General features: G+C 38.0%; 1 protein-coding gene across 4 annotated transcripts; it reads left to right on the plus strand.

Annotated features, from left to right (window-relative positions):
- The first annotated feature begins 484 nt into the window (after positions 1 to 484).
- Positions 485 to 27415, plus strand: LOC149070662 (RNA-binding protein Pasilla-like). Of its 4 annotated transcripts, none has more exons than XM_089248994.1 (3): positions 485 to 561; positions 19312 to 19412; positions 24821 to 27415. In XM_089248994.1, the coding sequence occupies exon 3, from the start codon at positions 24860 to 24862 to the stop codon at positions 26399 to 26401; it is 1542 nt and encodes a 513-aa protein (XP_089105120.1). In that variant the 5' UTR covers positions 485 to 561; positions 19312 to 19412; positions 24821 to 24859; the 3' UTR covers positions 26402 to 27415. The 4 variants fall into 4 exon arrangements, with proteins under 4 accessions (XP_089105120.1, XP_089105117.1, XP_089105121.1 ...); XM_089248991.1 differs by having other exon boundaries at positions 539 to 673; XM_089248992.1 differs by having other exon boundaries at positions 549 to 1230.
- Positions 27416 to 27752: the final 337 nt, after the last annotated feature.

Here is a 27752-nt window from a genome sequence, read left to right on the forward strand (position 1 = left end):
TTTCTTTCATTAATTCTAAATTTTCATCAATTCTGGGATTTTCAACCTCTTTCATTCTTGATTCTTCAATCATTTTGGTTAATTTTGAATTTTCATTTATTATATATTTACAATTATTTATCATTTTCGATTCATCAGTTGTAAATTTTCATTAGATATCAGATCATTGGAGCCTAATTTCCATTATTTCTTCCATCAATTCAAAATTTCCATTGTTATTATTATTTTTTTCTTGGTTGCGTCTACATCTTTTTTGAGTGGATATTTTTCTCAGTATTCCTGTATATTGCGTGATGCACGAATCTTTGGATACCGATTCCCCCTCCGCGCCGAAATATATAAAATTCTGGCTAAGGAGCCCGAAATCATTTTTGCACCGAGCCCTGCTTCTTATAACGGTAGCCCCGCCGCGCACCATATGTTGAGAAACGCTGAAATGTAGTAGAAGATCGTACGAGTTGACGAGCACCGTGCGGGATAGATGGCGGCACAGTGCAGGGTTTTCATAATCGCACAGTTGCACGTGTTCCGACGACTTCGCAGAGACGAGTGTGCACGTAGGTACGTATGAGAGAGAGTCCGGCTTTTTCAGAACGAGATCTCCGCCTAAGAAAATACCAATAAAAAGGGGAAAAAACCACCCATTGTAGAGCGACCGTCGATAATTTGGTCGGTGAGTTTAATTGTGCCGTAACACGTCACCCCCACGTACTCATTATTCGTGATAATTATCATTTCCTATTTATTTTTCTATAATTATTTTACGGGAATTATTTCCCGTCCACAAGGATTTCTCGTCGGAGCAACCATGCATATTATACACGGGCTTTTGATGTCGACTTTTTTTTGAGCTTCCTCTTGTCGCAAAAAAAAAGAATCAATCGGCGATTATTGATGATCGATTATTAAATGCTCCGGAACAAAAACGTGAAAATTATCAGATAAATCTTGAGGGTCTCCCCTCCCGTCCTCCCCGATCTTAAAGGTACGACCTTCTCCCCCTCGTGATCGAGCTGATTTAATTGGAACTCGGCCACGCGACCCACACATATGCTAGCGATTGGCTCGATTGTTAAATAGCCTCCGATTGTTGTTAAAACTGCGAAATAAAACCCTTAAAGATCGCCTCGAAGAAGGTTTGTCCCCCCCCCCCCTTATTTTAAGGTAATGTCTTGAAGAGGTGGTGGCGGTGGGCGCACCTTCGCCGTCACGTCATCCTTTTGAACACTGGTACCCAGATATTATTACTACTTTTTACACTGAATATATTTCTGTTGTATTGCATTATAATTTTGTTATTGTTTTGTATTGGGGTTATATTTTGTGATATAAGAAATTTTTCTAGTGAATCACATAAGAAATGTCTTCCATAAAATTGCTACCTAACTCCTTAATGTCTACAAAGATTATTCATGCAGTGAAATGACTAATGAAGAAATATGTATTACTGATGCTGAAATCATTGATCACTGCCAATGGTTTATTCATCGGTTATTTGGCTGTAGTGCTCCTTTTTATTATCCAAGGCCATGTGCATTACTGGTGCACCAGCAGTAAAATTCCTCTCTTATTCCTCAGTTTTCTCAAAAACATTCTTTTTTCCTAATTTGTGATCATACTAATGATTGTTGTGTCCATATGCAGAGACACATTTATGGTTTTGCTGTCCATCTCCCATTCTATCCTAATTTTCTTCACTTTTTTCTCGAATTCACCACCCTGTGCTAATGACTCCCTTCTCTCCTGCAAGTACACCCTGCCTCGAAGTCATTCTTTTGGTCACTCCCACACCCTCTAAATCGTTCTTTTGGTCATCCCTACACCCCTGTTTTGGTCACTCCCATGCTTGCACTGTTTTGGTCACTCTATGCTTGCACACACTTTAGGTTGCTCTATTAGTCACTTACTGACATGGCTTCCTGCTATATAGATCACTCTTTTGATCATTTACAGATTTATTCATGCTCTAGGTCATTCTTTTTTATCATTCACATACTTGTGCATGCTCTAGATCACTCTTTTGGTCATTCACATTCTTATACATGTTCTAAGTTATTCACATTCTTTCACACATTCTAGGCCACTCGCTGACCTGGTCCCTCACTCTGTACGTCACTCACATGCTTGTAAACTCTCCAGGTTACTTACTGATTTAATCACTTACTGTCTCACAAAGGTGGATTTATTTAGGGTTATACAAATTTTGCCACTATTCTCCCATTCTATCAACTTCCTTAGCCACACATTCCCTCAAACTTGCCAGCCTGGGATATAGCCCGCTAACCCCCCCCCCCCCCCTGTAAATATGTTGTTCATACGAAATAGCTCAAACAATTGTTTGTCTCTTTATTTTGTCTTGAAGATGTAGTGGTGGTGGATGCACCTTTGTCACACCATCCTTTTAACACCAATGGTCCCAAGGGTGGGACTAACAGAGCTCCAGCCCATGGGCTGGGGAAGATTTTTACCATTTTGTTTTTTCTACATTATAAATTCACTACAGGAGGGTCCATGTAGATCTGGCCCGCCAAAGATCCCAACACTAGGGCTCTTCTATATAGTGTGGGGAGCCATGGTACAGTGTGAATCACTTGAGAAATGTGCTGTAGGCTATAGGCCTACCTATCTGTAATGTCTTTAAAGGTAATAATAGTCTTAATTAGATTAACATTATTATAAATATTGTGAGGGCTCAGAATTATTGAGGGGCAGCTTGGGCCCCAATGGGCCAGTTCAAGCTTAAATCTATGTTGGTGACCTTAAAATAATAAATGATGAAATTTGTGTTATTGATAATTCAATCGCCACAAATTTACTAAACATATAATTTGTGATTGAATTATCAATAACACAAATTTCATCATTTATTATTTTAAGGTCGCCAACATAGATTTAAACTCCATGCAGTTATTTTTTCCCACTGAATTACCTTTATAAGAATTGCTCTACATTTTTGTTACTGTTTTGTGAATGTCGTGTTTTTTAGTGATAAAAAAATAGATCAATAAGAAAAGTGCTGAAAAAAATATTGCTGTATACCTAAGTCACACGATGTCTTTAAAGATTATTGATACAGTGAAATGATTAATGTAGAAATATGTATTATTGATGTTGAAATCATTCATCAATATCAATGGTGGTGGTGATAAAGTTATCAATTACTTGGTTATAGTACTCCTTTTCATGTTTGCTATCCAAGGCAGTGCATATTACTCATACTTTCACACCAGCAGTGAAATATCTCCAAAATTGCTCAGGGTTTTCTCAAAAATATTTTGTAACATTTATTTTTTATAATTTGTGATCACACTAATGATTGTTGTGTCCATATGAAATAGCTCAAACAATTGTTTGTCTCTTTATTTTGTCTTAAAGTAGTGGATACACCTTTGGTACGTTATCCTTTTAACACACATGGTTCCTCCCCCACAAGGGTGAGGCTGACAGAGTTCCAGCCTATGGCCCAGGGAAGATTCTTACCATCTTGTTTTTTTTTCTCACATAAACCCGTTACTCAAGGGTCCATGTAAATCTGGCCCGAGGGCCCACCAAAGATTCCAACACTAGGGCTACATAATGTGTTTGTGGGGGGGGGGGGGGCAGCATGTTAACACCTATACACATATATATATTTTCCCACTGAATACTTTTCATGCATTGTACTATATATTTGTTCTTTTGTAAATGTTTCTTTGTTGTAAAATACTTATAGTGGATTACTTAAGAAATATGCTGTAGGCTTTACCTATCTCTGTAATACCTTTGAAGATTATTGGTGGCCATAGGTGTAACATTATTGAGAGCTCTCAGAACTATACAAATACAACACAACAGGCAAAATGCCCAATGAGGTGACTGAGAAAAAGATGCCCATAAAAATAGATGTTATATATTTCAAAAATACAAGCAACCCAGTTAAAAATGCAATTAATAAAAATTATAAACAATATTATGCACGTGATAAAATATTATACAATGCCCATAAAGAATACTTATGGTTGTGCTATTCTAAGTACGGATCGCTTCTCGATTCACCCCAACATGTTTATTGTATTTCTTCTTAAACGTGTCAATTGTGTTACAATTTACTACCTCCGGGGGTAAGCTATTCGATTTATTAACAACCCTATTAGAGAAAAATTCCCTGCGACACCATAGCCTTGCATTGTCCCTCACCAATCGATACTGGTGTCCATATTGGGTGTTCTGCTTGGACCCATGGACTGGATCAAACTAGCACCTATGTTGTGACCATAAAATAATTAATGATGAAATTGGTATTGTTTTTGCTGAAATCATGTCGCCACAAAATATATATTCAATAATTAGATATTTGTGGTAAAGCTCCTTTTTGTGTTAAAAAATAGTGAATAACTTCACTAATTAACACAAGAAATGTGCTGAAAAATGTATACTTAACTCTTGTTATGTCTTTGAAGAGTATTGATGCAGTGAGATTATTAATGAAAAAATTTGTATATTTCATGCTCAAACCCAATTGCAACAAATTATATATTCAGTAAACTGACCATAAAGCTTTTTTTTGTGTTATTGCTGTTCAAAACTATGTACAGTATAACCTGTTACTTTGGACACCTTTATATCCTAGACACCTCCATATATTGGACAGTTTTGAATGGAACTGGCCATAATCCTATATGAAAGCATGTCCACAATATTTTATATCTTGGACACACTTCTATCTTGGACATTAGACACACTCTGGGTTCTTTTCTTGGACAGGTACAGCCCATTGTCTGCCGATTATCTGCTTAAGTGTGTGGAGTACTTGACAGTATCTGAAGTTGTTGGGTCAGTAGGTTTGCCCGTCTCTCAAACAGATTTAAAGAACAAGTTTATTGTTAACCTGCAAAATAGGGTGCAACAGTCAGATTATAGTGTTTTTCCTCATAATTCTGTGCGTCCCTTCATTTCTTAAGCTTTTTTATCTTTTTGAATTTTAAACTTTTATTTGGTCTTCAATAGTGTTCTGTATGTGAAGTATCATTTTTGACATCCCACAAGTGTTTTGAATTTAAACAGCACTATGAGTAACAGCCTTATTCACCAACACAGTTTAAACTACAGGTGCAAGGATTGAAGATCAAAACTGATTGGTCAAATTGAGGATTTTAACCAATCCGTGTTGATCACTAATCCTTTAACCTGCAATTGTAGTTTGAAAACTGTTTTATGGCCGTAAGTGAAATCGTGGCTTTAACAATTTATTGTTAAAGGTGAAGATTTTCAGAGCTTGTGAAAATCTGACCTGGAGGCCCTAAGAGCTCAGCCCAGCCCTATGGCCCTGCTGCAGTACATGGGTGTACACGAGTGAAAGTTTGTAGATTTGATCATCCGAAAGAAAAAAGGTTATTGAATATTTGAATCAACCAGAAATAAATGAAACTTTGTTTGGATTATGACAAAAAATTGAAAGTGAATGGGCATTTTCTACCATCGATGGGACAAAACAATGCCTTTTTTCTGATTTTTTTTTTCTAAGCATTGATTTTATACAAGTGAAAAAAGGGGAATTTCTATTAAACTGTAAAATACATTTTTAATTAATGCATTTAAATTTCATCATTGTAAACATAGGGACTGAGGCCATTTGAACCCTCTAATAATATCTGAGAAAATGCAATGCACCCTCCCTCAACTGTGTACACACGTAAGTCCTGTATATACGGGACGACCAACAACTTTCAGCCCTTCCAATGTTTTCATTTTGGCTCCTCTGATTGTAAAATATTGACAGTAATTAAAGAGATACTTTGTTCACAATTATTTTCTAACGCCTATTCAAAATTTTAATGCTTAGAAGAAAAACATAATTATATAGTTTTCTTGTCATATTCTACAAGTTAAAGCTTTTTAATGGCGTATTTAAAACTATTTCTTTGTAGCTCTATATTTTAGACAGATTTTAATGAAACTGTAGGTGTCAAACTTAGACAAGGTTTTACTGTATTATTACTCTCGCACACCAGCAGTGAAATATCTGATTCCTCTGAGTTTTCCCCAAAAAATTGTGTAATGGTGAATGAGATGGGTTTAATCAGCCCAATATATCAAGGAAATACTTTTTTGGATATTATGGTGAAGTGAACTCTGAAAGAAAAGTCACCTGATCTCCGCTGGGAATCAAACCCAGGTCCTCTTGCAAATCGTGCAATTGCATCACCATATACACTGCTGGAGATGCGACCCTGCCTTTCTTATTTCACACACTGTGGCGTGAGGAATTGAAGTAGAGACATTAGTAGCTTCCCTTAACTTCAGCGAATGGGGGGGGGTGGGCAGGTTGGACAATAGGAAAAGAGGACCTGGGTTTGCGATTTGCTGCAAAGACTAGGTGAATTTTTTTTCAGAGTTCGCCTCGGCATAATATCCAGTAAAGATCTATTTCCTGGATACATTGTGTAATAATTCCTCTTTTTTCTAATTAGTTATCACAGAAATAATTGTGGTACCCATAATGAAATGGCTAGAAAAATTGTTTGTCCCCCTATTTTTTTATATTTAGTCTTGAAAAGGTAGTGGTGGGCGCACCTTCGTCATGCCATCCTTTTAACACCCATATACTGAGATACTTTTCCATTGAACAACTTTCTAAGAATTTTTATTATTGTTTTGTGAATGTTGTGTTCTTGTGATAAGAAAAATGCATAGTAAGTTTTGTAAGAAATGTGCTGAAAAAATATTGCTGTGCACCAACTCTCATTATGTCTTTGAAGATTATTGATGCGTTGAGATTATTAATGAAGTAATTAGTGTATTTGATGCTGAAATCCAATCATCATGAATGATATATTCATCAATTATTAGTGATAAAGCTCCTTTTAATATTATTGCTGTCCAAAGCCATGTGTATTACTTGCACCAGCAGTCAAATATCTCCAATTTCTCTGAGTTTTCTCCAAAAAATTTGTAATAATTCTTATTTTTTATAATTTGTTATCCCACAGCCCAGCCCCTCATCCGGGGCAATGGCTAAAATTTACAGTTGTAGATAGAGCCTGGGCGGTTCATGGTGTGAAATGAAAATGAATGAAATAATTTGTTACCCAAATAATTGGGGTATCCATATGAAATGGCTTGAATATTTTAAGAGGATGTGTACAAATTGGTAGATATGAATGCTTTTAAAAAGAGTTCACACCCATTGGGTTCAGCATCTATGTCTTCCTTATAGTTTGCTGTTGAATGCAAATGTTATTTGACAAATGATTTGAGTAAAGTTATATTTACTCCACCCTCTCTTTTTTTTTAATTGGGGGGGGGGGAACACCATTGTCATAATTAGTATGTTTTCCTTAGAATTTTTTTGTAGTGGAAACAAACATCTTGGTTGAGAGCGTGTTTTCAGAGTACAAATAATTACACAAATTATATATATTGTTCTATGTACAGCCTACAGTAACACCTTGTTAAAGGGTCATTCTTGGGATAGTAAAAATAGGCCCTGTAAGCAGAGTGACCCGATAAATGGAGTACTCATCACTTCGCTACTTCCTATTCCCTCCCATTGATGCATTCATGTACAAAAAAACTAACTTTTTGTTGTTCAAATGAGTTCAACCTTGAAAATTTATTGATTCAAGTTAATTATTTTAACTTGTATTTATTTATCTTAATTTTTCCCTTCCATCCAATGACATAATAGTTTAAGCACAAAATTTCCATTGTGGCAATTTTGCAAAAGCCCAAGATAGGTTCATTTTGACTGCGGTGGATTTTTTAAATATATTTAATATGCAAAGAACTACTCCAGTAATAAAAAAAAAATACAATGGCCATCAAAAGTTTTTGGAAGGAATTAAAAATAAATTTATTAGACCAGAGTAATAATTAATTGCAATTACAATTATATTTACCATTCAAGTCTACTAAAAACAAAAAAAGTTTGGTAGACTGATTTGCCTTTATTTTTTCAAACACTTTGAATTGATAAGCTTTTGTACTCATTTCTTGAAGATGAAAGCATCATAAGCTTTTACTTTACTACCAGGCGTGGCCCGCTCACCATCTGTCTTTTATATGCTACAAAATCTGACAACATTGATGATGAAAATTATGTGACAATTTCATTTTGAGAAAGCATTAATTGCAAAGAAATAACACCTCAAAACAATTTCTTTTGGCGTGAAAAAACATTTAATGCCAAAACAAGTGAAAATCTCATTATGGGGGTTAAATTGACCATACTTGCTGGGTTGCCTCAGCACATGGGCCTCCACCTGGGTATGCCCCAATTGCACAAGAGTCTCATACAATATGACCAAAACTTTAAAAAAATGATATTCGGTTTTATAACAACAATACAAAATTTTAATTCATCTGTGACTGGGAATTAAAGTTCAGTAGTAAGAGGGCGATTCATGAACATAAAAATTGAGTTTCTGTCATAGGGTTCCCCAAAAGTCATCTCAACGCATAGGCTGGGAAGCATCTGGGAAGGGGGGGGGGCTCAAGTTCATAGGTAACTCTTGTGATGACATTTGGTGTAAATAGGGTGGCAGGTACTTCCAGTTAGGCCCTAAAGTAGAATATGCCATAATCTGTGACGTATGTTGCATAACAATCTGGGAGAGTATTAAGAAAAGTTTAGAAAACATTACTATGAGAATTTTTACCTCGGATAATTTCCAGTCAGCTGAGGGTTGTTTCAGAACAATGCAAAACATTCTTCAAAGACACCGTAAAATTGGGGGTCCTGAAGTCCTAGAAAAGTAAAAAAAATATATTTCAGACTTTTTTTTGGGATGGGTTGCTGCTTGGCTCGTATTCAATTTAGCTGGTGCCTAAATTCATTTTTGATTTTTCAAGTTGATATACATCAGTGGTTTTTAACCTGGAGTCATATGGCCCTTTTTCTGTCCTGGGATATTTTGTGGGAGCGTGTGTGTGAAAATATCAGAGGAAAAGGGAAGCCAACACACACAACAAGCAGTGAAGGTGGGGGGGGGGGCTCCACAGAGAACTGTGAAGAAATAAAGTGGAAATATGGTAAAAAAGTGATTACTTTCTAAAGCCAGCAGAGCTGTCTATAGGACCAAGGCCCTCATATCTTCGTTCCAGAGGTACACATGTGTAGTTCATCTTTAATGGTTTTAAACATAGTTTTTTAGTTAGGACCTAATGTACACATGTATACCTAACGCAAATGGTCCCAGTAAAGATATTGACCAAAATTAATCACTTTTTTTTTGCTTTAAAGAGCATTTTTGGCATAAAATCAAAATTTGGCAAACATTGAAAAAAATTTTTTTTTTAATAGTTTTGGTTTAGATGTGAAGATATCCATAGCCTACATGATGATAATTTGCAATGATGTTTGAATATAAGTAGGTGAATATGTAAACTGTTACTTTTCCAGCTGAGTACGAGATCCCCTAGAACAGTGGTTGGCAAACCGCGGCTCCTGAGCCACGTACGGCTCTTTGCTCCCTAGAGTGACTCTTCCACAAAATACCATGTGCGGGCGTACAAAAACTCCAGATTTTTGAAAAATGTTTAGACCAGGGCCATCTTAAGAGCATGAATGGCCCCCTTGGCCAAGCGAATTTTCTGAGGCCCTTTACCTGCCAAATTTTCGAAAATTTCAACCGGTTCTAATTTCTCGGAGGCCCCCGGGCCATTCCTGGGTGGGCCCATGTGTTTGGACGGCACTAGTTTAGACACACATTTGTGCCATTTTTTTCTCGCTCCTTCCCCCTCCCTAGTGAGTCATCTTTTTTACAGGCTTTTGCTGAAAGCCTGACGCTGCTGTCATGTGACATTTCCGTGACCAATCAGATGGGTTGAAACTGGGAAGTTTGGGAAAAAGTTGTCCAAAACGAAACTTTTCTCTTAAGGTACTTGGGGGGGGGGCCAGATAGACGCAAAAGACGAGTCTCCTCTCGCAACAGGGGGCATGCAATGTTTTCCATACCAAAGGAACGTCAACCTCTACCCGGCCAGATCATAGAAGGCGATGCTCCTGGGCCACCACCTCTCATGATGACTCTCTCGTGACCACCTCTCTCCATCCGCATCCAACATCTGTCATATACAACATGAGTGTGGATGGGAGAGTCTGAAGGGGTCGACGTCGGCAAACATACCTCAATCAGATCGAGGACGTTTTTAGCAAAGGCCAGCTTAGGAGTACCCTAATTAAGTTAAAAATGTACCTACCTATATAGTTTAAGTTTAAGAAAATTTGGCCCTCAAAAGAAATTTGAATCATTGTACTGTGCATATTTGGCTCTGTTGACTAATGAGTTTGCCGACCACTGCCCTAGAACATCACTTTGCCAGAAGACTCATGATTACAGCCCAGACAGCCTTTCATAAACATATCCCTTCCCCCCCCCCCACACACACACACACAAGAAGGAAGCTTACTGAATTCTATCCTCAGGGTAGATGTTGACTCGGGGTGATGTGCCAAAGAAGGAGCCAATTTATTGTATAGGTTCGTTGGATCATCCTGTGTCTTGCACAGGCCTATTTTTCTCCCATATGTTTGGGCTCTTGGGAGTGATAATCATACACCTTCTTTAGATCTGTGCTTGGTCTGGGGTTCCAGAAATTGATTTTATTTATAAACAATTTTTTTGTTAAAAATTTAGTTTTGATTAAATTTGATAAGTAGTCTTGTTTTTAGATGAAGGTGGGGAGGTCCTGGATAAGATAGGGGAACACAAGAAGAAAATATGGTCCAAAACGGGCCATGGGCAGAAAAAGGTTGAGAAACACTGGTCATCTTGCGCATGCAGTGAAAAGTTTTAAAATTTGTGTTTCTTAAAAGTTCAAGATTCAAAGGAAATAATAAAAAGTTTCATTTCTTTTTAACTTGATCAAAATATGTTCACATATTCATTAAGGAGATCAGCAATAAACGTTTTGATCAAAAGGTTGGTTGTGGGTTTTAAAAAGTTTGAGAACCGCTGGCGTCGAGGATTAAAACTATCACCCAGTGTGTTGGACAACTATTTCCTGGCTGAATGAACGCTAGGGGCTCCGCCACTGGACTTATCCCGTTGCCGAGATCTCTTCTAGCCCAGTTTTTGTGGCAGAGTCTGGAACAAAGTGTGTGCACCTAACAGTCTGAGTGTGCAGCTAGTGTTGTATCTGATATTTCAGTGCTGACATTTATACTTCAAATTGTGAGTGAAGTGTAATGATTGAATATTTGTAATGTTGTAGGCCTGTTGCTCTCTGTGGCAAGACTTTTTAACGGGAAGATCGGCTCGCATTCATGCCTTGAAGTTGGGAACCACAGGAAACCAACTTCAGCCGACTACCACTGTGGTGCCGGTGGGGTTCAAACCCGGATCCTCGCGATGCGAGTCCGTCACTATGACCACTCGACCACCACTATTTTCTGGCTATTACAGTGATGGAAAAAACATTAAGGCCAAGTAAAAATCACAAAAAAGTTGGAATTTTTCAAAACATTCGTCGAAAGGTAATGGGAAATAATATTTGGACAAAAATTATTTGGAAATTTCAATTATTTTCTTTTACAATGATGATTATAAATGAAGGGTCCAGGGTTTCCAGATAACTTTGAAATAATATGGAATAAATATTTTAAAAAAAATAAAAATTATGAGGTATCTTATGGTATGAGGGGAAAACGAGAAAGGACTATATTTTTGGCGGTGTTGCACAGTAAGAAAAGGTGAAATGTTCTTCAACCAATCATTTTGGGCATCGCACACGTGCTTTTATTTACATCAGGACCCAAGTTAGAACGAACAGAGTATAGGTATATTAAAGAGCTTCTCAGAACATTGGATGTGGTTTCTGTGAAGCTTGATTTGTAAGGATGGAAGGCAGGCTTTGTTAGGTACGTGGTCATTCAGGTATCTCGGGTAATGAATTTGCTGACTGGAAGAGATCCTAGGACTCTGTTCATTGGTCCTGAGCCAGCTTTAGGTATTTTACAGGAATTTGTTAGAAATACTGTTTTCAACTCATTCAGTAAAAAACAGTACTACGATTAGCTGAACATTCATGGTCGGCAACAGGCAAAAGAGATGAATTGTGACTGTCCTAGTTTAATGCAAAAGGAGCTGATAAAGCTTAGCAAAAATAGTATGCACAGAGCTGTTGGTCTACTTATTATTTCACCGTACACCAACTCCAGCCATATCGTTTTATACAATTTATTGTCGTTAACAAGTTGGGCAGAAAATAAAGGCACCATCTATCGGTGGTCAAGCTCATTAGAGAAAATATCTTATCCACATTCTTCTTCTGGATCAAACCTGGGACCTGATGGTAACCTTCACAGTGGTAGACGAGTAGTATCTTACCACCACTCCACTTGAACGTTGGTCTGCTTAGGTCATTGGTCTTTCTCGGTCACTCAGTGTACTCTTAAAAGGCATCTTGATATCATGTCATAGGAGTTGATAGTGACTCAACCTGTAGAGGTTGTTTATATAAGGAAATAACAGCTGCTCACTTTCTTTGTGAACATGAAATTTACTCTACACATTGGTTTGAGCACTTGGGTTGTCATTTAATCCCCAAGAGCTTCAAGACATTCTTATTAGATGTTTTCTCTTCAGCTATAGGTCTTTGCTAAAGATTTAATTTTTTTAGGGATAGTACAAAATAGACCTCTGGTCCCAGTGCTAGGTTCTATGTACCCACCCACCCATAAGTGAAGCAAAGGATAGAACAAAGACCATTAAATTACCATCAATAATTTCCACTTTTTTCTAATCTATCTTTAAATCAGAAAGAATATTAATAGATCTAACTGGTTTGTCTGAACGCATAAGTTTCTTGGAGAACAATAAATGCTGTTCTGAGTATAACAGTACAGGTAGGCCGTCTTGAACAGATTGGCTGAAGAGGATAGTGATAAACTGAGATGTGAACAAAAAATGTTTTCAGTGAAAATTTGGAATGATTTGGAACTCTCTTTGTATCATTTAAAATGTCTGCAATATTATACAGTCAACACTTGTTATAACCATAAGTTATTGCATAATATATTCTGGATCATAATGCCTGCAGGCAAAGTCCCAAAAGTTTTGTTTTCATACAAAATAACTACTTACAAAGACCATTCAATATTATATGATGTCCGAACTCATCTCTGCCAAAACTCTTTTTTTTGTTAAAAAAATATGGAAAATCTGTTTTTGTTTAAAAATTGTGTTTAACCTTGACTCTTCATAATGAATAATTTGGTACATAGGTGTGTGTTGCAATTTTGTTAACGCTAATCTAATGCATTTTCACGGCAACTGCTTACATTATAACAAAATGAACAAGAAAATGTTTTTATTCAGTCCAAATATGAATTCTCTTAACCGTTTAACCCTCTGACTGCTCAATTTGTGGACCGAAATTGCTTTAAAAATTGTGTAATTTTTTTCACTCAAAAAGTGAAGTTTGAGTAGTAATACCACGCGCCTTCAAATGCCGCAATTTAGTGGACAACTAACGACATCTGTTGGCCAAAACGTAAATGAAAGATCTAATACTGTATATAATTTATTTCAGTGGTTAAACGGGGAAAAAACGGGATGTGCTTCTCAATAAAGGAAGAAAAACACATGCTCACGGGATGAGCAGATTTTGCTACATTTGAGTTGCCCGTGGAAATCGCGGGATGAGCAGCCAGAGGGTTAAAAGCCGAACTATGAATAAAGTCACTTATTGTTTTGAAGTTTGAGGTCCTTTTGCATGCCTATACATAGATTAACTTTGAAATTTGAAGAAAAAATTTTTTTTCTTTGTTTTTCATGATGTTCCATAAATGGAACATTATCACTTGGGGAGAGGTGAAAGAAAGTGGCATTGCCTATATTCTCACGATTATTTATTCCTGGAGTACAGTTGCCACACGAAATTTTCTATTTTCTAATAAAATTCAAATTCGCAACACATACTGGTTTTTTTAACACACAAATGAGTGCAGAAAATTCAAATTTTTTCTAATGTCCGTGATAAAAGAAGGAAAACATATTTTATGGACCTTTTTGTGATGCTTGTAGCATTTATACATGGTGTTTTTTTTGGCGAACCCCACAAAGTCATTTCGTCACAGACAATATAATAGTCATTGATGACCTGACATCTTTTTTTTAGTTGACAACGTGGACCTGGATAAATAATTAACCCCTCCTTCGTTCATAGAAGGTCCATTGTCACTTCTCTTCGGAATTCCAAATGTGAAATACGATCTGCTTCTTGCAACTCTGAATTAATTATTCAACATGCTGTAATGGTCATATGCCAAATCTTTTTCAATGGAATCCAGAGCTGAGGTTTTGATCGGGTTCTAGAAAGAATTTTTTTATCCCATGTAATAATTTTTTTTTTTCTGATCGCTCAAAACTGTCTTGCCTTTTCTTGAAACCTGAGTGTTGCACTTGCGTTTTGTTCCTTCGTTCTGCCCTACATCTTTTGAAGAACACATTTCGGGAGTTTTCTAACACCTCATCCTCGTTGTTGCAAAATTACCTAGCATTTCACATGCATCAGTTTGAACCGTTGATACTACTGTCAATTATTTTCAACGCTATCATCTTCATCCATGATGTTCTCATTTTCATTAGCATGTAATTGGCATATATCTGCATCTTCTAATTCGGAATCTGAATGAGTTTTTAAATATCTTACAGCTTCTTCTAATATAAGATAATTTTTTAATACGGTTACACTCAGCTGAACGCACCAAGACTATCTAGGATTGTCGAACTCGGTTTGATTAGTCTGCAGTTCGCAAAAACATACAATTCTAAGAATGCAAGAATAAGAAATACTCACCCAATATAAACAATCCACCCCAGAAAGCACATTTCTCTGTGTCGTACTACCCAGAATTAGCCCCTATACACATGTTGAACGATGACAACCACCCTGGGGTTCGAAGCAGTGCATTGCACATTAGATATCCCTAGATTCCCACTCTCTTGAAAGGCCAATGTTCCATAAATGGAACATGCATTTTTGTAGTGCTTTAACGTTTAACAGTACAAAGAAACTAATTGATTTACTTTACAAATACAAATACAACGCCACAACAGGCAAAATGCCCAACGAGGTGGCTGATAAAAAGATGCCCATAAAAATATGGATGTCATATATTTAAAAAATATAGCAACCCAATTAAAAATGCAATTAACACAAATTACAAACAATATATACACATGATAAAATATTATACAATGCCCATAAAGAATACTTATGGTTGTCTTATTCTAAGAATGGATAGCTTCTCGATTTACCCCAACATGTTTATCGTATTTCTTTTTAAACGTGTCAATTGTGTTACAATTTACTACCTCCGGGGGTAAGCTATTCCATTTATTAACAACCCTATTGGAGAAAAATTCCCTGCGACACCATAACCTTGCATTGTCCCTCACCAATCGATACTGGTGTCCCCTTGTAAAAGCAGTCGATTGGCGGTGTACTAAAAGTTCATGGTCCATCCTATCCATCCCATTGAAAATTTTGAACACTTCGATCATATCTCCTCGACACCTGCGTTCATCCAATGTAAACATATTCAAAAAATGAAGTCTTTCTTCATAACTCAAGCCCTGTGTGCCAATAAGGACACGCGTAGCTCTTCTCTGCACCCCTTCAACCAAGTCTATGTCCCTCTGTAGGTATGGTCTCCAAAACCTTACAGCATACTCCAGTCCAGGACGAACTAAGCCTTGAAAAAGCGGAAGAATGACTTTAGGAGAACGCGAAGAGACCTTTTTGAAAATGAGACCAAGCATTCTATTCGATTTTTTGACAACCGCTGAACAATGTTCAGAAAACTTAAGTCGCTCGTCAATGAGAATTCCCAAATCGGTGACTCTAGTTGCATCCGGGATAGTGACACCATTCAACTCGTAAGAGAACCGTGGGTTGTTCGAACCAAAATGAGCGACCATGCACTTATCTACGCTAAACGTCATGCTCCATTCATTTGCCCATGCTGCAATCTTGTTTAAGTTGGTCTGGAGCAACTCCCTATCGCTTTCATTTCCGATTACCCCCATTAGCTTCACATCATCTGCGAATTTGCTAGTAATTCCATCGATAACCTGATCGAGTTTGTCGATAAAAAGTGAAAAAAGTATGGGGCCAAGGACATTTCCCTGAGGAACTCCACTTGTGACGTCTGTCCAACCAGAGAATTCCCCGTTCACCATAACTCGTTGCGACCTATCTCTTAACCACGATTCTATCCAATTCAGCAAGTTGCCCCCTATTCCAATCTCGTGTAAACGCTTCAAGAGTTTGCCATGTTGGACCCGATCGAATGCCTTCTGGAAATCAAGGTAAACAACGTCGACATTTTTGCTCTTACCCAAAGCCTTAGTCACGTAATCATAGAAGCAAAGGAGGTTAGTTACACATGACTTCCCCTTCCTGAACCCATGCTGATTATCCGACAATACTATATTCTCGTCTATCCACTTCACAAACTGCCTTTTGATGATAATTTCCAAAATTTTCGAGAGGGAGCTCGTCAAACTCACTGGACGATAATTAGACACCACTTCTCTACTACCCTTCTTAAATATCGGAACAACGTTAGCCAGTTTCCAATCTCTCGGGACGATACCCTCAGCAACACTACTCCTGTATATCTGTGCGACTGGCCCCAACAATTCATTAGCACCTTCCCTGAGAACCCTGGGATAGATATCATCTGGTCCTGGTGCTTTGCTTGCACATACATTTCTTAGAAGATTTAGGACCTCCACGTCTTCCACTTGAATATCGTTGAGCGTTTTATTACCCCATGCAACACCCGTATATCGAATATCATTATCTCCATTAAAAACCGACGCGAAAAAGTCATTGAAAGCACTACACATGCCTACATTGCTCTCTACTTTTGAGCCTCCTATCGAGAGGGGGCCAACTGTCCCCTTACATCCATTATTGACGTATCGAAAAAATGATTTTGGGTCAGAGCCAATGTTATCTGCCAACCTAGATTCAACTTGCTTTTTACTATCCCTTATCGCTTTCTTCAACAGTCTTCTTTTATCAGTAAACAATGATAGGTCACCTCGTCCACTTTTATACTCTCTGAATGCTCTTTTCTTTTCAAGATAAAGGTTCCGCACGCTATCCGTGAACCATAGAGGGTGTGATGTACAAACACGCTTTTTTCGAACAAAGGGTATGACGTCGTGCAAAACAGAGGACAGCTTCGTACTAAATTCTTCCCATTGACTTACCACCCCTACTGATTCCAACCGGTCTTTGAAAACTTCCGCTAACCTTCTTCGCAAAACATCAAAGTTAGTTCTCCGAAAACAAGGAATCAGTCTTTTGTTATCAACCTTACCCGAGGAAAAGTTACAGAGAAATCTGACGATACGATGATCACTGGAAGAAAACTCTTCCCCCACCGAAACATGTTCAACTAGATCCTCAGAACTAGTAAGAACTAAATCCAAAATAGCAGTACCCCTAGTGGCTTCTGATACATGCTGATACAAAAAATTTTCGAGCACCAACTTAAGAAAGTCTCTTTCATACTGATTTCCAGATGAAAGGTTCTCCCAATCAATACCCGGGTAATTGAAATCCCCTAGTATGAGAACCCTCTTTCGCTTACACATGTAGGAAATTTCATCATGCATTTTGGCGATATAGTTTTGATCCCTATTCGGTGGATTGTAACAAACCCCAACAATAAGCTTATGACGTCTTTTGTTCTCAAGTTCAACCCATATGGTTTCAATATCACTTCTCTGCACGTTACACTCTCTAGCCTTCAAACATGATTTCACGTATATCAACATTCCACCCCCTTTCCTATCAGATCTATTCCTCAAAAAAGTATCGTATCCGGAGATGTGTAAGAAAGATTCATCCCCATCGTTTGCCCAAGATTCTGTAATGGCTATAAGATCCAAGTCCTCCACAACTATCATAGTTTTTAAAAAAATCTTTCTTGTTACCCAAGCTCCTGGCATTTATTAACACACATTTTAATTTGCCCGGTGGTTTGTTGTCAATCGAGAAGCCATCCAAGTCAGAGGTGGGTAATTCCCCGTCAGTACTGTTGTGATTATCATTAACTAACCCGCATTCCCGACTACGTGGTCTGGGAGTAAAAAACCTGACCTAAGACTATCGTAAACCTCCCAGACCCCTCTCTTATTTAGATGGATCCCATCCGAACGAAGCCACCTATCGGTAAATGCGGGAAGCTCCAAGAACGTGACTCCAAGTGAGGAGCAAATGTACTTTGATATATTAAGTGGTAGAAACACACAAAATAATTTTCAATTTACTTCAAAATTGAAATTTTGGCAAATTTTTATCGAAATGGAAAAAAATGCCCAGATTTCAAAGATGTCAAATTTCAAAATTCTGTCAAAAATGTCAACCTGAAGTTTCTGAATTTATTTAAAAAAATACTTTGAACTCTCTCGTTTATATACGATAAAAAACCTGAAATGTTTGAATCAATTTTTATCTGATATTTTTGTAAATAAAAGCTATGTTCCATTTATGGAACATTTATGGCCTTTAAATGGTTAAGAAGCAATTTTTTTCCTTAAAATTTTGATATAACTAACTCCCAATATAACGTCTGTTTTTTGTGGAATGAGGGGATTTTTATAATAACTGGATTAAGTTTGTATTCAATGATCAGTAGACTCTCACTGATTCGACACATATCAGACCAGGGCATGGTGGATTACTGGCAGTTAATTGAAAAAGCCCATTTAAATAATGTAAACTTCTGTGCTCAGATATGTTTCCTCTTCTATGATGGAAGAAAATCTGCCTAAAAACGCTGGATTACTGGTTGGGCCAGACCTCCTATAGGACGGATTATGGAGAGTCTACTGCATTTGAAATTAAAGGCAACCCTGAATGTTTCTTTGAAAAACACAATGTGATTAGATTTCTAAAGAGAATTTTATGTTGGGGGGGGGGGGGAAGGGGGAGGGGGGGAGTGTTTTTTTAGGTTGCATTTAAATGTGTTTTAATTTGCAAAACCTACATTATACTATTTATCTTTTTGCACCTTTATCACCATTTGTAACAACAATCCAATAGTTCAACTATTTCTTGTGTTCTGTACGAGTTAAAAATTATGACTCTAATGATTCTAATTATATTTTCATCAGCTTGCATTCAGAAAGATTATATAACCAGAGTTGGTGTGAGGTGAAGCAGTTAGAAGACAATACATTGTCTTCTGTATTTCTTTGATAATTTTGTGACTAGTCCATGGAGGAGAGAACTGAAATTTTGTTTCATAGAAATCCAATTATTAGTGCTTTAATTATTGTTAGCAATTGATTTGCGTTAAAATTTCAGGAATTTTTGGGAAAGATGAATTGATGGAGGAGAGCACACAAGAAAGGGACACTATCCATACTTGAAACAACTATCTTCATTTATCAAGATATAAGAAAAAAGTGAGTTGGCTAATGACAAAAGGAGAATTTTTGTGCTGATTTGTCAATCTTTTCACTGTTATGGTAGAGCATATTTGATTACTGATGGAGCATATAACCCTTACATATGCCAATGTGTGCAGTTCAAACATTCTTGGGTACAGTCAAGGCTGGTTCTGAACATTTCTCAAGTGTGAGCGAATAATATTTTGGGGGACTCAAGATCCAGCCTTGGGAACAGTGTAACTTTTACTGGCTCCAGCAGGGCCATCATTTCAACTTTTTCCGGGGGGGGGGGGGGGAAGGCAAAGACATGCACTCCATGTATGTATATCATTTTTAGTGTATTTTCAAAAGCCCCAAATGACGGGTCTGGGCTCCAGATATAATGAGCATACCAGGACCGTAGTGTGCCTTCTTGGGTCCCTGGAGCAGACTTTCCCTAAGGAACTCCCTTGAAAGGGGTTATGAAAGATTGTTATGCGAATGAGAGGACATTTTCTGTATGCCTCCTATGGCTTGGGGCCCCAGGGCAGTGTCCGGTTGCCGCAGCCTAGTTATGGGCCTGGAGCATATTTAATCATTGAACTGCAGAGTATACTCATCGTAACAGTGAAACGATTAATATTTAACAATATTTTATGTTTAACTAGTTTTGTTAATATAAAAAAATTATAGTGGAAAATGCTATATAAAAAACTGTTTTGTGAAAAAATAGGTAGCAGAAACTATTGACATTTTTGGAATGAGAAAGCTACTTGAAATAATACATTTTACTTTTGGATTTTACTGGTAGTTCAAAAAAGGACAAAATTCTTGAAAATCTGAAGAATGTATTAGAGAAAACGTCTATTTGATCCACTCAAGGAAATTGCCAAAAAACTGAAATTTACCCTCTTGCTAAAATTGAAAACAAATAGCATTAATCACAATTAGTTAGGCAGTATAAAGGATCATATTGGCTGCCAACCAATGATATAGTTACCGTTCAAGTTTTTTACATTTTCATATCCCTTTCCACTCTGCTAGATTTTTTTCATTTTCTTTTGCTTTAACCAGCACAGCTTTTTTTTTCTGTGCATAGAATGATATTCCAGTGTTTCTTAACCTTTTTTCACCTGTGGTTCCTGTCTTATCCATGAGGAAGAGGGAATTTATGGGTTTGTGTGCCTCCTTCCTCTTGTTATGACCAGATCCTGAGCTTTGGTAAGTTCCCTCTCCCATGCAGCTTCTATGCAGGGATGTTTGAGCATTATAGGATTTCTCAAGTAGTGTTCTGGGGTCCTGTATTTGGCTAGAAGTAAAGTTTACAAACTTACCTTCAAAAATCATGCTACCAGATATCATGTAAGTCTGATTATGGACATGAGGCCCTCAGTCCATGTTTGAATGGGCCCATGTGTTATAATGGCTCTGGTTCTATGCAAAATTCTGCTGAATTCTGAAATTAGTCACTTCTTTTCTCACCAAATCTAATTTAAAAGCTTGATTTCTATGTGAATTTATTTTTCACGTCTCTCAGTGGCCCTGCTAACTACCTGTTATAGCTCTCCTTCCACTTCTTGATTTTCATCCATGGCAACCTTTGAATTTCCTAGTACCGGGGGCAGCATATGGCCCCCTTTTGAAATCTGCTGTGATATTCTATATACACAGATGCATAGGCTCACTACCATCTCCATATTAACCTATGGAAATGTTAGGTTTGAGGCGTTCCCCCCCCCCCCCCCCCTCCTCCCAAACAATTGAGAGCCATTCCAATATTTCAAATAACTTTGTCTATGCACCGATAAAAGTGTTGAACAACTTTACTTGCATAAAAGCATTTTCTTCTATGCAAAGCTTAGAGATAACATTGGTCTTGCTGCTGAGAAATTTGTACTCCCAAGATCTTTGATCATGAAAAAGTAATAGCTTATTCGTGGACACTGAGGTGTTTGAATTTGACAATTTCAGAAAATAGGACCTACTGCACTGCATATGACATTTTCCATTTCTGAAAACATCAGCTTCTTCCAGCATCATTTTAGAGCAAAAAACCAGATTTATGAGATTTTTCCTTTGGTTTCCAAGAAGAGGGTAGCTGATAAAATGGAAATTGGCAATTTTCTAGAAATCTTTGCCCAACCTAAATTAGCTGACTTTTTAAAAAGGAAAAAAAAAAACAAGATCGAAATGAGAGAAAAAGTGAGGGCTGCAAATAGTGCTTTTTAATGGGTTTCTTTTTAGATGAAAGTAAGTATTGGTATCTCAGAGAACACATGTTTACCAGGGCTTGACAAGGGTTAGGTTGAGTAAAGATTTGGTATTAGCACCCAAAACTTTGTCATAGGATTGTTACATTTGAGTCAGGGGGTCGAACTATATCTTCAGAATGTGTATCAACATGAAAAAAAATCTTTTAAAACCATTTTTCTTGAAAAAAAATATTTTAGGCTCCAAAGGAGAAATTTGACTAAATTCTTTTTTGATTTCTCAAGCCCTTGTTATCACACTACACTGTTTATCAGGATTGGCAAGTCTTTATATTATATACATGTCTGAAGTGTTAAAGAATTGCTCATTTAAAAAGTGTCTGCAAACAGCAAGGCAGACCTTCAACACAATACTTTTAAAACGTGAAAATTCAGACATTTCAAAATATAGAAGACAGATGACTGAACCAGTTCAACATGTGTGGGAAACACATACTTAGAAAACTTAAATATGTTAGGGCCACGCATACACTTAGAACACATATTCTGGCATGTACCAATTAAAAATTCTCCAGGGTTATGTTTACAAGGTCTCCATATATGGTTAAGTAGTGATAAAGAATTGCTGATGGGGCAAAAGAGACTGATGAAAAAACTGATAGAAATCATATTTAGGATAAACTAAATTAATTCAGAGGATGATAGCAACAGACAGAAATGACAAAATTATCATTTTACCTAAAAGAAGCATCAAATATAGGTATAGACTGAACAAATTTTTTTTTTTCCATTTTGACATGTTTAAAAAGTATGATGAACATAGTGAGATGAATCGAGAAGCTATCCATAGTCAGATAAGGCAACCATAATCTTTTTTTTATAGGCAGTGCATTATACAGTATTAATTGGGGCTGTTCCAGTTAATTCGTTAATCAGTTCAGTTAATTGATCGATTGTTAATCAGTTAAAAATTTTAGTTGTAAATTTACTCGATCAACCCGATTAAAACTAGATTAAAATTTGCTTAAAAATTTGTAATTTAACTTGATTTTTTTCACGAAACCAATAGATGTTTTAAATTATATACCTATATATATAACATTTTGGATAAGCAACCAGATTTAAAAATATTCGGATCAATATTTTGATTTAATTCTTTGGCATGAGAAAATACAACTAGATTTAATGAAAACTGATTATTTTAGTTTCAAATTGAGTTTGCTGGGAATTTCAAGAACACAAGACTAAAATTTATTGTCTCCACTGTGAATAGCAATTTTTTGTATTCTTGGAAGCATCAGCTTTTCTCACAATAACCATTTGAGCGCTAACCCCTTGATGGGGGACTCCCTGCGGTGGCAATCTTTTTCTGTGGTCATATCGCTGTTTCTGTTGTACCCCTGTGTCAGGAAAGTTTCTGACACGGACTGTTATCAAACTCGCGACACCACTAAACATCCTTTGGTACTTCAGGCGAGTATCTTATCGACCTGGGCTACCACACCCTGTGAAAATATAGATAATAAAGTGGTAGGGGTATATAAGGTGGCGAAAAAGTTCACATGTGGGAGTGGAATAATCGTTAGCTGCTCTAATTTTTTTTTTTTTTGTATTTGAATAGTGAGGGCGTATAGTGCTTATATAATCACTTCCCCATACAGTCCGGCCATATAATAGATGTGAATAACTGCATAATAAAATGAGAATAGGAAAGGTTGATTGATTTACATATTGCTTAAGGTAATAGAATTTGTATAGGGTGTATCGAAGTATTGTATGTGTTTTCCATTTTAGGTTTTATCTATTTGTACACCAAGATACTTTATTGAAGGTACTTGTTCTAAAGATGAGCATTTGCATGAAAAATTATACAGACAGTTTTGGCTATGAAAAATAACATTGTATCTAATATCTGTATTTTTATGCAAAGAAAAGCACATAAATTTTGTTTTCGATACGTTAATTTCAAGATTTGCAGAAAACCAGTTACAAACTTTAAATCATGATTTATGGTGTTCGTTAAAGATTGATGATCTAATGCTGAATAAAGTAATGCAGTCTCATCACCCCACCGTCGTTGCTGTGGTGGTCACTGAAGTTGGTTTTCTGCGACTTCCAACTTCAAGGCATGAATGCAAGCCAATCTCACCGTAGAGAGCAACAGGCCTGCAACGTTACAATTATTCATTCATTACACTTCACTCACAGAGAGTTGAGAAAAACCTCATAGTTTAAAAAATTGATTGCAGATGGCAACACTATGCATAACAAGCATTACACAGAAACAAACTTCACGGAAGGTTCATTGTACATACACACATTCAAACATATACCAATTTGTTAGAAGTTCTGCAGGGGAATATGGAAGAGGTGCATGTCTGGTTTAGTAGTTGTATCATCAGCGAATGTTATAATTTTAGCAAATAAATGAAGATTACAGAAATCATTGATAAATATAGTAAAAAGAAGTTGTCCTAAAGTAGACCCTTGAGCAATTCTTTTTTTCATGGGCATCGAAGTAATAATGTATTCATAGGCGTACGCAGAATTTTCTCAAAGGGGGGGGGGTGGAGTTCACATTTTTCCCTACAAAATAACACTATAATCTTGGCTTGTGGGTTGTAACCCCCCCCCCCTCAAACCCCCCTTTGCGTACGCCAATAAATATATTTGTCACATTTAACTCTTTGAATCCTATTCTTAAAGTATGATTTAAATATGGCATATGCATTGCCTCTAATTCCTTACAGTTGAAGTTTATTGAGTAAAATGGTATGGTCAATGCTGTAGAAACATTTCTGTATATCCAGGAAGATAGCTATTTTTTTCTTTGATGTGTGTCGATATTATCTGCAACAGAGTTACTGAATTCAAAAAGTGAAGTTTTTCTGCATTTCTTTTTGGAAGAAACCAGTGTTGGGTGTTTGAGAAAAAATTATGCACATTTAAATATGAAAATAGTGTGTTCTCATAATTGTTTCCACAATTTTTGATGCTGTGGGTCTATGATTGTCATTTTTGTCACCTGCATTTTTTAATGAGTCAGGAAAAATTCCATTCTTCGAACTGTCATTGGTAGGCCCGGATAATGTCTGTAGCATTATCCGGGATGTGTTTCCAAACTTTTGCATTAATTGAATCAGAAAATGTAGTTGAAGTTTTTTTTTTCGAATCGAATGGATATTTCATTCATACCCTGGATGAACATTTTTCTTTTTCATTGTTCTGTTTCAGGTGATGTTTTGAAAACCTCATTTATTATAAACGACGACGATGGCCAACTCTAAGCAAGGCGACCAAGAGGTCGACCACAGACTCAAGATACTCGTTCCTTCTGTTGCCGCTGGAGCCATCATTGGCAAAGGCGGCGAAACCATCTCCAAACTGCAGAAGGACACTAAAACCAGGATAATAATGTCCAAAGTTCGAGACTTTTATCCCGGCACAAACGAGAGGGTGTGCCTCATCATCGGGAACGTCGAAGGAATACTCTCGTGCCTGGATTTCGTCGCAGGAAACATCAGGGAAAAACCGGATAACAGGAAAACCAAGTCCGATCTTCAGTGCGGCTTGACGCTCGAGCGCGAAAATCAGGTAAAAATTCTGGTGCCGAACACCACGGCGTCCATGATAATCGGCGAGAAAGGCAGGTACATAAACCAGATCAAAAACGACAGCGGGGCGGTCGTGCAGGTCTCCCAGAAATGCAACGACCTCACGTTCAACTCTCTGCTGATCGAGCGATGCGTCACCATCACCGGCGACGTCGAAAGCAATCGCCTGGCTTGCCGGATGATCCTCGACAAGATAGTCCAAGACCCCCACAGCGGAATATGTTCGAACGTCAGCTACGTCGGGGTGTCCCACCCTCCGAATTCGAACCCGACGGGGTCGCCTTTCGCCTTCTCGGACGCGAGTTCGGCGGCCAGTTCCGTCAAGAGTCCGTCTTTCAGCAACAGCTCGAACAGCAGCGTCTGCAACGTCAGCCAAGAGTCGCAGAGCGTTAAGTTCAAGACCCGCGCCGGCGACCCTTCGAGTCCCGTCGCGAGACCAAACAACTCGCTGTTCATAGAAAATATCGAGGGACTGCTACGAGCCAACGGCTGCTTGGAACACGTGATATCCGAAATTATTTGTGCCCTGACCACCCTGGAGTCCCTGGGAGTATTGAATTTCATACTTAGCGTTCTCAATAATTCTTCCGCCGTGCCCTGTTGCAGCACCGACGACTTTCAGAAGATACAGTACCACTCCTCCGACGTCGACAACGTTCAAGTGATTTCCGCTTCGGACGCGACCATGCCAGCCGGTGCTTTTGCAGGCACGGACGCGGCGACCGTGGATCCCGCTCTGCATTTCCTGGCTCCGCAGTCGTTTCCGAGCGAGACAGTGGCGTCGCCGGACCATTCGTACGACTGTTCGCCGATAGTCGCTTCTGCTCCTGTCCGCGACACCTTCGCCCAGACAGAGTGGAACGATCCGCCGCTCCAGGCGGTCGTCTTCGACTACGAACACGATTACGACGACGATCATCGCCGTCATCACCATCAGCAACTTCAACTCGATGCCACGTCGGAAGACGCCACCCAGATAGATATAGAGGTCCCCGAAGCGGTCGTCGGCGCCGTTCTGGGTCGAGACGGAAAAGTTCTCGTTGAAATCCAACAGTTGAGCGGGGCGAACGTTCGAGCCAGCAAGAATGGCATCTCGACCGGCAATCGCATCGTCAGCATCGGCGGTTCCTCGAACGCCATCTGCACAGCTTTGAGCCTCATCGAACAGCGCGTCGCTGAGGCGCAGCTGAAGCTTGCCTAGACGACTCCTCCCCCAAACAAACACACACACACACAAAAAAAAAGCCACCCCCCTCCCCCAATCGCTTCCTGGTCACTTCTTCCTCGTGTGTCGTGTCTGCATTTTTTGTGTCATTTTTCCATAACTCGTTAAGTTTTCAAGACACACAAGAATTTCGATGATCCATATTTTTTTGCGCTTTTTTCCACCCGCTAGAGAGTTCTCGGATTCGCGTCGGCGACACACTTTCGTCGTGTTCTGTAGGTTCATTAGAAGGAAATTTTGTACGAAGATATTCATTCATCAATGACAAACTTTTCATATTCTTCAAGAGTATAGCTTGTCTCGTCATATAAGGACGATTCATAATATTGTTGCACCGGTGGGTCCCCTATTCGATCAGACACTTTTTCCGCCAGCAAAATTCCATATAATCAATCCATTTACAGCAGATCAAATCGATGGATTGGACAATCCTCGTGTTTTGGACATATTTAGTTACAGGCGTCCATTCTTTTCCGGACGAACCCTTATTTATCGTAAGTCACAACAGACCGAGAATGATCTGTAGTTTGTTTCCCCCAAGTATACCACGGGGTCTGTCCGCATCATCCTCATATAAGGTACGGCATCCGAGAGCACACTTACAAACGCCGGTGGTGTCCGTTAACGCGTTTTTAGGTTCGGTGTGTAGGGTAACTACTCATTGTTGATTTGTCCGTTATCGGTAGATTACGTATCTAGTCTGTGGTTTTTCACCAAATCGCTCGCCAAAGGTGGTTCGATCGATCGTATTTAATTTATTAATCGAAGCTTTTTCGCTTATCATGAAGACAATTATTCAGTTGTATACAGTGTTGGTGTTCGTTTCTCGGGACGTTAAGCTTGAAATTGATCTCGATGTATAAGAAAATCGAAGAAATGGCTTTCGATGCGGTTAAAATATTCGAAGGCAAGAGTGTTCGATTGGACATATTATATATGATACTTTTCCTGTTTTCGGTGCGGAAAGAATAAAGAATGTGCCTTAGCTCATGGCGGAATTCATTATTTTGCGTTAAACGATTATTATCAAAATTGTTTATAATGTGAAAAAAAAAAAAAATTGTATATTTTCCAATTCGTTTCAGTGTGCAATACTATTAAAACGATGTTTGACGTGTATCGGTTTTTTTCCTCGTCACTCACGTATCCTCAAAACGAATAAAAACGTGTTTAGACTCAATTTGATAGATTGAGAAATTTATTTTATATCTCCTCGCGTGGAATTATTTCCAGTGCGAGTCATTCACGAACCTCCTACCCTCCTGAAGCGAGTCAACTTCCCTTAAAAAATTAAATTGAATGCTGATTTCAGTTATATTCACATATA

This window comes from Pholcus phalangioides, unplaced genomic scaffold (genome assembly GCF_987345545.1).
Source record: "Pholcus phalangioides strain wild (caught in Gottingen) unplaced genomic scaffold, Ppha-v1.0 ptg000021l_1, whole genome shotgun sequence".
NCBI classification, from domain to species: domain Eukaryota; kingdom Metazoa; phylum Arthropoda; class Arachnida; order Araneae; family Pholcidae; genus Pholcus; species Pholcus phalangioides.

What these genes read in the sequence shown, in the direction of transcription:
- LOC149070662 (XM_089248994.1), top strand. Translation starts at nt 24,860, where the DNA reads ATGGCCAACTCTAAGCAAGGCGACCAAGAGGTCGACCACAGACTCAAG.